General features: G+C 39.1%; 1 protein-coding gene across 3 annotated transcripts in view; it reads left to right on the forward strand.

Moving 5' to 3' along the window:
• LOC109911081 (ephexin-1-like) overlaps nucleotides 1-14,309 on the forward strand; it is a 75,084-nt gene that overhangs the window by 32,941 nt on the left and 27,834 nt on the right. For all 3 annotated transcript variants that reach the window (XM_048604837.1, XM_048604836.1, XM_048604838.1), the window contains 3 exons: nucleotides 3,577-3,857; nucleotides 6,914-7,074; nucleotides 7,975-8,127. In XM_048604837.1, the coding sequence (XP_048460794.1) occupies nucleotides 3,577-3,857; nucleotides 6,914-7,074; nucleotides 7,975-8,127 (595 nt within the window). The remainder of the gene's footprint in view (nucleotides 1-3,576; nucleotides 3,858-6,913; nucleotides 7,075-7,974; nucleotides 8,128-14,309) is intronic.

Genomic DNA, 14,309 nt, shown 5'->3' on the forward strand with positions numbered 1-14,309 from the left:
TTTGTACTTTGAGATTTCCTGAGGTCATAAAAGATACAATAAAATTGCCAAGTCCTTATTTTACTAGGCTATATCATTTAAATTATTGGTTTGGTGCAGATTGTACAGTCTGATTTTCATGTGGTTTTGTATTACTCTAAACATAGAAAAAGGCTTCCATTTTCATACAAATAGTGCCCCAGGTTGCATGTGGCAAAACTATCAGCATTTGCCATCACTGTTCTGTGAAACTGACTACAATCTCTTGTCTCTAAACCTGCATAACTTCATGCAGAAATCTGGAAATTATCATTTCGGCGGCACCGCTCCTCCACAAGTTGTACTGCTGGAGATTTTGCAGATGCAAGAAGCACAGAATTAATTGATTTGATCTGAACTTCAACTTTTCATGCAGTATTCATTCTGTAAAAAAAAAATTGAAACGTTATGTCTGTTGAATGGGTCATAGCTGAGTTGCAAGGTGTACCAAGTTGTAATTACTTATTAACAACTTTCTGGCCTTGAAAAGCTAATTTAAAAAATTTGAAGTGTCATTCCCTCCATCCTGTGTTTTAAGAAAATCCATAGATCTTTAAAATGTGCCTTTCAAAAAAAAAAAATTTATGATACTTCAACTTCTAACTTAAACTCAAATACATGCCACAAAGTTTATTTCAATTTTTGTAAAATAACTAAAAAGTGAACAGTAATTGATGTTGTTTGCTCTCTGGACATAAAAACTTAAGAACATAAGAAATAGGAGCAGGAGTAGGTCAATCAGACCTTCAAGCTTGCTTTGCCATTCAATGAGTTCCTGGCTGATCTGCCTCAAGACTCAACTTTGAGATGGCCTACTAGTAGAACCATCTTCTAAATATCTACCTTGTCAAACCCCTCAGAATCTTGAATGTCACTCTTCTAAATTCTAATGACTAATGGTCTATCCTCTTTAGCTGTTCTTGGCAAGTCAATCCCTCTATCCCAGGAATCAGCCGAGTGAATCTCCCCTGAATAGCCACTAATGCCAGTATAAAACATGGGAACCAAAACTATACATAATTGCCCAGGTGTGGTCTCACCAACAATGTATATCGTTGTAACAAGACTCCTGTTTTTAAACTCCAACTGCCTGGCAATAGAAGCTAAACTTTAATTTGCCTTCTTAATTACTTGCTGTAACTGCGTGCTAATATTTTCTTGTTCATGTAGAAGAACACCTTGATATCTCTGCACAGCACCTTTTTTTTAATCACTCTTCATTTAAATAATAGGCTGCCATTTGATTATTCCTACCAAAATAGGAATACCTTACACTTTGCCTACATTAATCTCTATCAATGAAGGTGTAGCCCACTCATTAATCCTATCTACATCCCCTTGCTGATTCCTTCTGTCCCCATCACAACATGCCCTCCCATCTATTTTTGTATCATTAGCAAATCTGAAGGAAATTTGTTGTCCTTACCTGGTCTGGACTACATGAAACTCTGTAGCAATAGATCTCAGCTGTACTTTGATGGTCCCCAATAAGTCACTCAGATAAAGTATAATTATGGATGGACAACAAATGCCAGCCTTGCTGGTGACACCCATATCCCAGGAATGAGGGAGAAAACAGCTTAGATTATAGCTTTCCCCATGCACTAAGAAATTGAAAGCTAAATTTTGAAACTAATAGATTCGTATATAAGTTGAATAGTCTGACACAGAAAAAGACATTTTGAGAATATCTCTTCTGTATTTTTATAACAGATCTGATTAACTCACGTTCACCTTACACAGCCCCTTTAAAGGACATTTTCAGAGTCCTGTCTGTTGCAAGATCTCAGTGCTTTGTAATTCAAAGGCATATCGACAAAACTGTTTACCATTTCAGTATCTTACCACTTGAGTATCCAAAATTACACAGTACCATTAGCGAGGCTGTCTACTTTGATTGGAAATATTATGGGAGAATGCATCACACAATATAATTTGGATGTGACTGTAGAGTGAGAGAGGACTGACTTAACATTCTGCTAGTGCACCAGTAAAATGGTGTGTTGACTTAGAATTTCATCATCGGTTGGACTATGGAGTCTCCAGAGATGTGTAAAAATATCTCTGCAAAATCTCCCCAATGTTTATAAGTTGGTTCCTGGTGATGCCAGGACAATCCAGGATGGTGGAAAATCCTTCTGCCCGATCAACAGTAAGACTGCAGGCTTGAAGACCTATAGATCATGGAACCTAACAATACTGAATCTGCTGGAAACATCTGCTCCATTTCAGACAGAACATTCAGAGTTAGAAAGAGATTACACAATTTAAATATTCCCGCAGATACCTGCATGACTAAAGAAAGGTATTGGATGCAAAGTGTTGTGTTGCCCAGAGGGAACAAGCAATTTTTAAAAAAAGCTGTAATACTCAGAAATAAAAGTGTGAGTCACACTCAAGCTCTATTTGGACCAGTATGTGCCATTCACAAGTTTTACTGTTTTGTTTTTCCTCTGGGTGCTGGTTCAGTTGGCGAAGGTGGCAGCATCTCTTTCACCCAGAAATCTCTTGACTGTACCTTGAAGGGTTCTGCACTGAAAATGGTTCTTAAAACTTGCTTAATCTTCTTCAATACAGGTACAGTGCATGACCTAAGCACAGATGGTAATGTGGATTCCACATCTACCTCTCCTGTTAATTAACAAGCTAAGGTCACACAAACATTCAGACTTGGATGTTCATGTCATAGTCTCATCTGCCACAACAATTACACCATCCCACAATGTCTCAACAAAACTCCAATTCTCCAAGCAGAGGATTCAGCCTAACCATGCCCCATCACAAAGATATGTTCAGGGTAATATCAGCACCCACCAAGTCTAGGTTACAGTCCCGTTTGCATTGCAGTGCCCCTGACATTGAAAAAAAATGTGTTTAAAGGGCTGAGAAGTTTAGGCTGCTTTTTGTTTGGAAGCTAATTTCTTGACTTCACCTTTCTCCTTTGTGGACATTCCAGCAAATATATATCATCATTCATTGATGACCTACTTCAAAGTGTTTGCCAATGAGTCTGTGAAGCTGAGTGCTGGGAATGACCTCAATGACTCTTTGAGTCCAATTCTTTGTGGGAACTAACTGACAAGTCATTGATTCTATTCTCAAGAAGGCAAAGGGCAACTGAGTCACCCTGATTATATGGAGATCAGCAGTTTGAAAACACATTCTCCCTAATCCATCTTTCTAAATAGGTTTTTATGTTTCAATGTTGTCTTCACTGTGCCATTGTGGATCATGTCAGTGTAAGAAAATGCAATCTTTGAAAATTATCGGATTTGTCTGTATAACTGTGCTATTAATGAATATCGTGGAGTGTTTTAAGTTGAAGGATGGATCAGGATGCTGATAGTACCACAGGCTGGCTCTATTCATCCTGAAATGTTCATAATAACCATTTGTAGATAAAGCAATCACAAGCTAATAACATAGAGCTAAGAATTCTCAGATTGTTTCTCGTGATCTGATTTAACTGTCTTGAACTGCAGGCTATTACCACATAATGCTTGTATGCTTAGTTAATCTTAGTCATCAACTGAAATATACCAACTTGTATTACCCTAGAACTTCTGTACCAGGAATATCGGGAAAAGAGCACCATTCAAGAAATTGAGACAAGACGGATGCAAGATTGCACTGAAAAAGACAGGCCAGAGTTCACAGACGAAGCCAAGCCTCAGGAAGTAAAGACTGACGCCAGTGCACCTGTTCAAGTGATAGCACAGCCAGTCAAACTCAGTCAGGGAACAAATAATCTGGGCATGAAATTATGGCAGAATTTAGAAAAAGTAAGGAACAGCGTGGTGCTGAGTACTCTCAGTCGCAAGGAGATTAAACTCCAGGAGGTAAGACAGGAATAATGGCAAAGTCTGTGCACAGTTTTATGCTCCATGCTATTATTCATTCCAAAACATTTGATTCTTCAAAATCAATGTCACTCATTCTGCAACTTGTTTCCATCAGTTAACTATAACCCACTTGTGCTCTCTGAAAATTGCAAATGACAAGGAATAAAATCAGCTATTTAAAGTATTTCTCTTTTGCAATAACATCAGACTGCTGTGTTCACTAGAAGATCCAAGAATCAAAGAGAAATTATTGGAATACAACAACGAGGAGGTTAGGTTTTTGTTATGCCTGAGATGCAATCTAGTTGGTGACTGAAGTTAGAATTAAAATGGTCTGAATTAGTAATTCAATAAGATCCTTTTTTCTACTATGCCACATTTTGTCAGGTAACAGTGATAATGAGCCCGGTTTAGTTCAGTTCTGGTTTTGGATATGATTTGTTATATTCCTAGAAATTGCTGTGGTGAATTTTAAGTCTTTTTTTAATTGATGTTGTTTTGAAGCCCTAATACACTAATCATTCATCATTGCAACACTGAACTTACTCTAAAATTACAAGAAATCTTTAATAATTAACAATATTTTAAAATTTTATTTGAATACAGTACATTCTCTCTTCAGCTAACAGAGGAGAGAAATTTCTGCAGTTGTCAGTTTGTAAAGAAATTACAAACACCTTCTTCGTGCGTGAGTTTGCGATCTTGATGTTGATAGGAACTAATGTAAATCGTTCTTCACAGTGATGGCAGATAAGAATAATCAAAAAGTAAAGTTCTATGGGGATCTTGTGGTTCAGTAGGTACTGTCCCCTCCTTTGACCCAGAATCTCTGGGTTTAAGCCCCTCTTTGTGTTCTTGGCAATAGGAGGAGCATTCAGAAACAGACCGATAAACAGCCTTCTAAACATTCCAGCACTTCTGCACTGTCGCCCAAAGGAAAATAAAAACAAAATGCTTGTGCGAAGACATCAAACAAACAGTTCTGTGGAGATTTTGACCACACTGCCCAGTTGTAGGGATTTGTAAACATTTGCCACTTTTTAATGTAGTAAAAAAGATCATGTAAAATTTATGGCAATAATTGAAAACTATTTCTAAAAAAGAGCAGTTTGAGATAAAAGAGGCATTGAGTTCCATGCATGTCAAGTGTTCATGTTTTATGCAGATGGTCAATATTCGCAATGGGTAGCTGGGGTGTGTATGTGTTTCCAGGTGTCTCAAAGAGGAATTTAAATTTCTCAGGCTGTACTTGGCTCACCAGGATGAGCCAACATAAAGCTGAATGTGATTGTCCCACTCCATTCCCAGTTCACTCCTCACAGATGATATCTTGTGCTGCAAATCTTTTTTCAGCAGTTTGGAATCTTGCTGTTAATACTGTGAGATTGGAAAACCCAGCCTTAGAGTGCAGCATATTAGAATCTGCAACTGAAGCAGCAATGTTAAGGAGACTTTCAAAGTGGCAATGAGAGAATTTGGGAGAAGATGAGAGTACTTTCACTTACTGAAAGGGGAGAAAAGGAAAGGGTGGTCCTTTGAAATCAAATCAGCAAAGGAAGCAGAAAAGGTGTCTTTGTGAACTGGAGGTGAAAGAAAACTAAACTTCCTACTGAGGTAACAAGCTGTAGAGCTGGATGAACACAGCAGGCCAAGCAGCATCAGAGGAGCAGGAAAGCTGACGTTTTGGGTCTGGACCCTTCTTCAGACATGGGGGAGGGGATGGGGATTCTGAAATAAATAGGGAGACGGGAGGAGGCGGATAGAAGATGGATAAAGGAGAAGATAGGTGGAGAGGAGACAGACAGGTCAAAGAAGCGGGGGTGGAGCCAGTAAAGGTGAGCGTAGGTGGGGAGTTAGGGGGGGATACAATGTGGTATCAATGTGGACTTCACAAGCTTCAAAATCTCCCCTCCCCCGACTGAATCCCAAAACCAGTCCAGCTCGTCCCCACCTCCCTAACCTGTCCTTCCTCCCACCTATCCCCTCCTCCTACCTCAAACCCCACGCCCACCTCCTACCTACCAGTCTCATCCTGCCCCCTTGACCTATCCCCTCCCTGGACTGACCTATTCGCTCCCTAACTCCCCATCTACGCTCACCTTTACTGGCTCCACCCCCGCTTCTTTGACCTGTCTGTCTCCTCTCCACCTATCTTCTCCTTTATCCATCTTCTATCCGCCTCCCCCTCTCTCCCTATTTATTTCAGAATCTCCTTCCCCTCCCCCATTTCTGAAGAAGGGTCTAGACCCAAAACGTCAGCTTTCCTGCTCCTCTGATGCTGCTTGGCCTGCTGTGTTCATACAGTTCTACACCTTGTTATGTCGGATTCTCCAGCATCTGCAGTTCCTACTATCTCTAAACTTCCTACTGTATGTCTTTATACAAATCTTAAATTTGGGTAACCTGCTCTGACAATTATTAATTTATAAAATTATTGTCCTTACACATTGAATTAAACAATGTCCAATGAACCATGCAGGGGAACATGCCAGAAGCAGCACCAGGAGTATCTCAAAATGAGGTCAATGTGCTGAAGCTACAACACAGGACTACTTGTATGTGCCAAACAACAGATACAACATGAAATGGATAGAGCTAAGTGGTCCCACTATCAATCAATACAACCTAAGCTCTGCACTACAGCCACGTCCATTAGTGAATGGTAGCAGAGAATTAAACAACGAACAGGAGATTTGTCCTTTTCTAACAATATTGTTAGTGGACCTACTCCACATGGACCACAACAATTCAAGAAGTCAGTTCACCAGTACCTTCTCCAAGGCAAATAGGGATGAGCAATACATGCTGGTCAGTCAGCGAAACCTAAATCCTACAGACAAATTCTGAAAAAGAATCCTTTATACTACTGAAACTATAAGATCCAGATGCACATTGACTGTGAACTTGTCTGGTATTTACTTAATTTTTGAAGTCGATTAATGAGTGCAAGGAGAGGACCAATCATACTCAAAATTCATGTGACATACAAATAAATCTCAAATGCTTTAAGGATATTAAGATGTGAATTTTATTGCTGAACTACTTTTCTTCAGGCAATGTTTGAACTAGTCACCTCTGAAGCTTCTTATTACAAGAGTCTGGAGATCCTAGTTTTCCACTTCATGAAATCTGAGCAGCTTAGTGAAGCACTTAGCCCTATTGAAAAGCATCATATTTTCTCCAACATTCTAGACATCAAAGCAGCCAGCGAAAGGTAAGCAAAGGAATGTATAATAAGCTGTTGATGATTGTTAAACCTTGAAGTGTCATGACTTCACCTTTTGGAAATGCTTGGATTGACTTTTTAAACAGTTAATCATATTTACTTTTGAAACAATTTCAAAGTGAAGCAAAGAAGTTCTCCCTGTCACGACCAATATTAATCTGTCACTAAAACAGATTATCTGGTGATTATCACATTGTTGCTGGTGGGAGATTGCTGTGCATTAATTAGCTTCAGTGTTTGCAACATTCCAACAGCAACTACACTTAAAAAACACTTAATTGATTGTAGAGCACTTTGGGATGTTCTGAAGTCATGAAAAGTGCTCAATGAGTCTTTGTGTAACTCTCTAAAGAAACACAGATCTGAAATCAGAAAGGGAACAGATATTACTGGAGAAACTCAGAGGGGTCTACCAGCATCCATGGAGAGAAAATAGAGTTAATATTTCAGGTCCAGTGACCCTTCTTCAGAACATTCTGATAAAGGGCCATTGGACTGAACATTAACTTTGTTTTCTCTCTACAGATGCTCTCAGACTTGAGTTTTTCCAGCAATTTCTGGTTTTGTTTCAGACTTCAGGTATCTGTAGTTTTTGTTTCAGTTTAGATCTGTAATCTTACTGGCGTCTCCCATTTTTGTTTTATTTTTGAAGTTTGTGCTTTTCATGTAGAAGGTTTGTAGTAGGTGTTATTGCAGAAAGAAGTCAGTATAAACTACCCATTGACAGCTTCTCCATCCTGCTGTTCTAAAGTATCAAGTTTTAGAACAAAGTAGAACCGACAAGTACCTGTAACTGTTCAGTTTTCTCCCATTATTAGTCTTAAGACTACACTAATCATTTTGTTATCAGTCAGTAACATTAATGAGTACATTACTTTTTACTTTCAGATTCTTTCGGGACCTGGAGCACCGTATAGAAGAAGACGTTGTTATCTCAGATGTCTGTGACATTGTGTATGAACACACTGTCAACCACTTCAATGTTTACATTCCATATGTGACAAACCAGAGCTATCAGGAAGCCGCCTACCGACGAGCAATGTATGTTTTATTGATGTTTTTGTTTCTGACCAGGAGGGTATAACTATCCTTGTTACAGTGTGTGCACACTCGCCTATCACGTGCCTGGGTAAATGTGCCGCTGAGCCTAACAATAGATGCTGTGTCTCATCTCAATGCATAAAATGTACTGGTGTTAGCTATGTGGTATTGAAGTGGCATTTGAATTTTGAAGAAATCTGTTTTTCTAAGCACTCAGATGATCCATTAGCATCTGTGCAGTAACAAAGGCAGGGTTAATGTTTCAGGTATCATGACTCTGAACTAGTTCTGACAAAAAGTAATAAGAACTGCAACATTAACTCTTACTTCCTCTCTCTGTGGATGTTATCTGTGACTCAGTTGGCAGTATGCTTGCCTCGAAGTGACAACATTCTCGGTTCAAATTCCCAAGCTTGGATTTGAGCATAAAATCCAAGGCTGATACTCCACTGCAGAGCTGAGAGATTTGGAGGTGCTGTCTTATGGATGAGATGCTAAACTGAGGCCCCTCTGCCCTCTGAGGCACTATTTCAGAGAAGGGAACTCTCCCTTGCTAATGTTTATCCTTCAATCAACAGTACAAAAAGAAAAGATATGTCCAGTCACTATCACATTTTCTGTTTGTGGGAGCTAGATTTGTGCAAGTTGACTGCTGCATTTCCTACAATTAAGGCAGTGACTACACTATGAGACTGACTGTGAGGCATTTAAGATGTCTGGAGATTATGTAGTGTTACATAAATAAAAAGTCTTTATTTTCTTTAATAGATTCAAACTGACCTGCTGAGTGATTCCAACATTTTCTGTCTTTACTTCAAATCTCCAGTATCCACAGTACTTTTTTTCCTATTTTGTTGAATTGTTCAAACTGATATTTCAGATTCCTGTTGCAACTCAAGAGCAATGCATATTTTGTTAGCGTATTGATCGTGTTTCTTAGAGTGTGTACATTTCCATTTCCTTTAAATATTTAAAGTTTTTTTTTTAATTCATAAGATATAATGTTTTTGACAGCAGCAATATTTTTTTGTCTATCTCTGATTGCTGTTGGGAAAGTAACAGTGACCTCTCTTCTTGAAATAGTACAGTCCATACTAGTCCATGTTTGAAAGGGAGTTTCAGGATTTTGAACCTGTGATGATAAAGGAATGGTAATATTTTCATAGAATCCCTACAGTGTGAAAGCAGGCCAATCGGCCCATCAAGTCACCATCAACCCTCCAAAGAGCATCCCCCCTAGAACCACCCCATCCCTGTGTCCCTGCATTTCCCATGGCCAATCCACCCGACCTGCACATCCCTGGACACTGTGGGCAATTTAGCATGGCCAATCCACCTAAACTGCACATCTTTGGACTCTGGGAGGAAACCAGACCACCTGGAGGAAACCCATGCATACACAGGGAGAATGTGCAAACTCCACACAGACAGTTGCCCAAGGGTGGAATTGAACCTGGGTCCCTGGTGCTATTAGGGCGGCAGTGCTAACCACTGAGCCAGCGTTTCAAGTCAGCATGGTGTTGATTCAGAGGGGAACGTGCAGATAATAGTGGTCCCAAGTGCCTGGAGTTTTGTTCTTCTATGGAGATTCTGAATTTGGGTCGTGGTGTTGAATGTGTTTTGTTGAGTTGCTGAAGTGCAGTTTTTAGATGATAAGCACTGAAACCATAGTATGCCATTGCTAGAGGGAATGAAGGTTTATGGTAGTCCACTTGATATTAATCAAGTGGTCTGATTTGCCATGAATGGTAGTGTGATTCATGACAGTCATTGGATCTGAACATATCCAGACAAGTAGAGTGTAAACCATATACAAAAAATAAAATAAAGAACTCCAGATGCTGGAAATTTGAAGCAAAGACAGACTGCTGTAGGAGCACAGCAGGTCTGGCAACATGTGTAGAGAGAAAACAGAGCTAATGTTTTGATTTCAGTGTTCTGAGTTGAAATGTTAACTCTGTGTTCTCTGCCAGACCTGCTGTACTTATCCAGCACTCTCTGTTTTTGTTTCAGCAAACCATACACACCTGACTTTTGCCTTGTTGACAGTGAAAAAGCTTTGGGAAGTCAGGAGATAAACCACTCACCACAGCATTTCCAATCTCTAACCTGCTCTTGTAATCATTGTTTAGGTGTGGCTGATCCCCGGTCCACTTTCTGGTCACTGGTTACTTCTAATGCTGGGTGGTTTGGCAACAATAATGGAATTGAATGTCAAGAAGTAGGTGGTGAGATCCTGTCTTGCTGGAGATGGTTACTGCTTGGCACAATTGTTACTTGCCACTTATCAGCTCAAACCCAAATGTTCTTTTTCTCATTCATGCAATGTGGACATTGCTGACTAGGCCAACATTTATTGTGCACGTTTTGCTGCATACAAACATCTGAAGAATTTTGAATGGATTACAACTCTCTGCAACCATCAATGAACAGCTTCACTTCTGTTCTTACAAAAGGGGAAGGTTATTAATGAAGCAGCTGGATGGAGAAGGTTGGATCTAGGATACCATGCTGTGGGATTCCTGCAAAAATATATTGGGCTGAAAAGATTGCTCTGCAACAGCCATCTATCTTTGTGCTAGATATGACTCCACTGATTGGAAACCTTTTATCCACTTCCCATTGACTTTAGTTCGGTTAGGATTTTCATGTCTTGGAACGTAGAACGTTTACTGGTAGTGAACTATCTGAAACAACCCTTACCCAGTGCAACATATTGGTAGAGGTGGCAAATACCACAAAGTTCCAAATGTTGCCATCTGGGAAAATAGCATATGGTTGCTGTGGTGTGGATTTGATCCCTATCATGAGAAGAAATCCAGAAATCACAGAATAAAATAAAATATTAGAAAGAAGTGAGTTCATGGCTTCACTTTGAGAAGACACAGACATTCAGTCAGTAGCTAAAACATCTTTACCAAGAGAAAGAGACAGCACCAGCCATGGAAGGAGCAAAAAGGCAAGCTCAGCACTCTTAAAAGCAAAACTTAATTCAGAAGCTAGTAAGAACATCAGAGTTAAGAGTTTGGGCTTGATAAAGGGGTCGGGGGGTATGGTGTTGGGGGCAAGCTAGCAATGAGGCTTTAGCAATGGAGGCTTTTTAAGGAGTAACTGAAGGTTCCAAGAGGTTATGTTAGAAATCTTTAAAGGGAAAGGGAATGATTTAATGAAAAAGACCCAAAAAGAGAAGACAAAGGAGAGTGAAAGACAGTTCTCACCTCTCATAACAAATATGTTGTCATTGATCTGTACAAAGTACAGAGCAAAAAGCAGTGAAATGGCCAGGAAGGATATTTAGACTGGTGTTACAGAATAAGGAAAGCCTTCAAATTGATTTAAGCTGAAAACAAGCATGTTTAAAGAAATCTAGTAAGAGTCCAGTGGAAGAAATAAAGTTGAGATCCATTAAGGATTTGAAAGCACCGGGATTCAGTAATTGAGGTTGTAATTTCACCAGCAAGATTTATAAAGGCTGCAGCCAGAGATATTTATTTTAAAATTTGTGAAGAGAAAAGTGCCCGGCGTTTTACACTGTGAAAGGCAGGAAAGTTTCCATTTTACCAGCGAAGAAGCAGAAAAACTCAATTTTCATTGCAGACGATAGGAAACTCTGAAAAAAGATGGGCGGCTATCATTTTAACCATTAACAAGCAGGAAAACCCTGATAAATGTGGGACAACTAGTAAACCCTACAAAAACACAAATTTAAAAAAATATAGCTTGAAACCCTGCAATGACTGCAGAACAGCTGGCAATGCAATTTAAAGCTCTACTGAAGAATACAATACCGTATTATAGAAATACCGTGTTAAAAGCACTGGTATATAAAGGAAATACTGCAACATTTCTGTGGTACAGAGTCTCTATGTGGTCTTTCAATTTAAAACAGTATTAGTGAATTCAAGAACAGCAGATTTATGCAATATTGAAACGATACTGATTTTAAAATATCTTGACAGTGATAAGATTAATTATCGAAATGAGAAAAAAATAGTAAAAGGTATAATATTCCTTAACAGATTCAAAGTCAGGGAAAGACCATGTGGAACACAAGATTGAACATCATGAATGTGACAGTTATTAAGCTAGAGCATTGCCTCAAAATTAAATGCTGAGATTGAAGCTGAGCAAGTTAATACCTTATTTCAGCGAGTTTGATTCCTGATGTTAGTAACAGACAAAATGTCAGAGATGACAGATACTTTCACAGAGCTTAAAAGCTCTTAAAAGCTTAAAAACATTTTGATAATTAAAGAATGTAAGATCAAATAAATTTTGAACAAGCTAGTTTTAACAGAAGAGTTCAGTCTCCAGAAGATTCTGCAGACAATGAACTAATGACCTCAACAGATTAATGTGAAAATGCAGCTTTGAAATCAGAATTCATAAGAAAAAAATTGTCCTTGGGATGCCTGATGAAAATTTGTCAAAATTCTTATAGTCCATTGAAGATTTACTTTGGACAAAACTGTTCAAATTGTGCTGGAATCCGAAACTAGGAAGACTCATAGATAATCCCTGACAGGACAAGACAACACTATCTCAAGATGGAGACAAAACCTGTTCACTATAGTAGATATGGACAGTCTGAAGAGACACGTGAAAAGTTTTCAGACAGAACAAGCCAAATATCTGAATCTAAGAACCAGTGGCTGCACAACCTCACAGGTGTAAACAATATCCAGCATCATCGAGAAATGCTATATTTGCAAAACTGTAGATCACCATCTTATTTCTGCACATCTTCTGTAATAGTTTCAGAACAGCAGAAGTGCTGGTGGTCACAGACATAAAGGATCTATGTGGTAGAGCACTCGTCACTGTTAGAAACAATACTGGCATTTGGTGAAATACCTTCATTGGGCAGCAATGAGTTCCTAGGAAATAAGCTGATTCAGATGAGTCAGAAAAGATGAAACATGTTCTACATCACTGGACATCCTGTTGATTTTGTGCTTCATACAGGAGCAAGTATTGGTGATCTATCAGACGAGTTATCATGGATGCAGATGCAGAAATTACAGCCTGCAGAGATGAAACTACCATAATACAGGTGGAATAACAATCAGAACCATAGGAAAACAACACGCGTAAGAGTTGAAAATGTGTACATTATTTCCCGTCAGCCAATTTCACTTTCAAGCCTGCACATGTCTTTACCTCAACTTCATCAGAAGAGATCAACAATTGCTCCAGAATCAAACAACTATCCAAACACTGATCCAGGAACAAAACTGTTATTGGGCAACCACCCAAGTGGCAACTGGTAGAAAGCTTCATTGGATTTTCCACATTCATTGCAGAACCCCGGCAGAAGAAAGAATGAGTGCAATCACTTATCTTGGTATAAGACTGCTGTTTAACATTATCCACATAGGGAAAGTCACTGACTTCATAACATTTACGGAAACATTCAATCCTCTATCTTCTAAAATAGAGAAGTCAATGTCAGTGGCCGAGATGGTGCTGAATATGCAACAATCTTTCAGAAAAATGAATAAAAGTCTCTAAATTTTATTTCACCAACTGGCAACTGAAAACATCCAGCCAGATCAAAAACTCAAGGGAAATGAGCCATTTGGGACTTCATGGAATCAATGTCCACAGTTCAGGACACTATCAACAGGAAAAAAAATTACCTGATCAACACATCCAACATACTAGAATTAAAAAGCCACCTCTATCAATTCAAGAGGAACTCCTTGATCCAGGCACACAGAATATTATAAGAAAGTATTTTTTTCAACAGAGAACCATACTTCAAATTGAGTAGATTAAGGGGTCATCTACTGACAATATCTATATCATCCTCCACAAATGATATTTGAGAGATAAAAGATCCTCCAGTGCAGAAATGATCCACGTTGAACCATGGTCAACGTTCCTCAAGCAGAAGAAATACCGTTCTTCCCGACCCTGAAGAGAGTGTATTCTGAGAAAAGTGCGAAATGTCCAGACTGCCCACGTTTGTGAAGCCAGAGACTTGGGAGGGAGACAGCACAGTGGTAAATGTAATATAGTTGTATACACAAATTTTTTTTTATTAATTCATAGGATGTGTGTGTCACTACCTAGGTTGCCATTTATTGCCCATCCCTAATTGTCCTTGAGAAGGTGTGATGAGTTTCTTCCTGTATGCATAACAGGTTAACTACAGGGTATTGGCCAGGGTTGGTGGTGGC

The sequence above is a fragment of the Rhincodon typus genome, chromosome 13, assembly GCF_021869965.1.
Source record: "Rhincodon typus isolate 14 chromosome 13, sRhiTyp1.1, whole genome shotgun sequence".
In the NCBI taxonomy this organism is placed as follows: Eukaryota; Metazoa; Chordata; class Chondrichthyes; order Orectolobiformes; family Rhincodontidae; genus Rhincodon; species Rhincodon typus.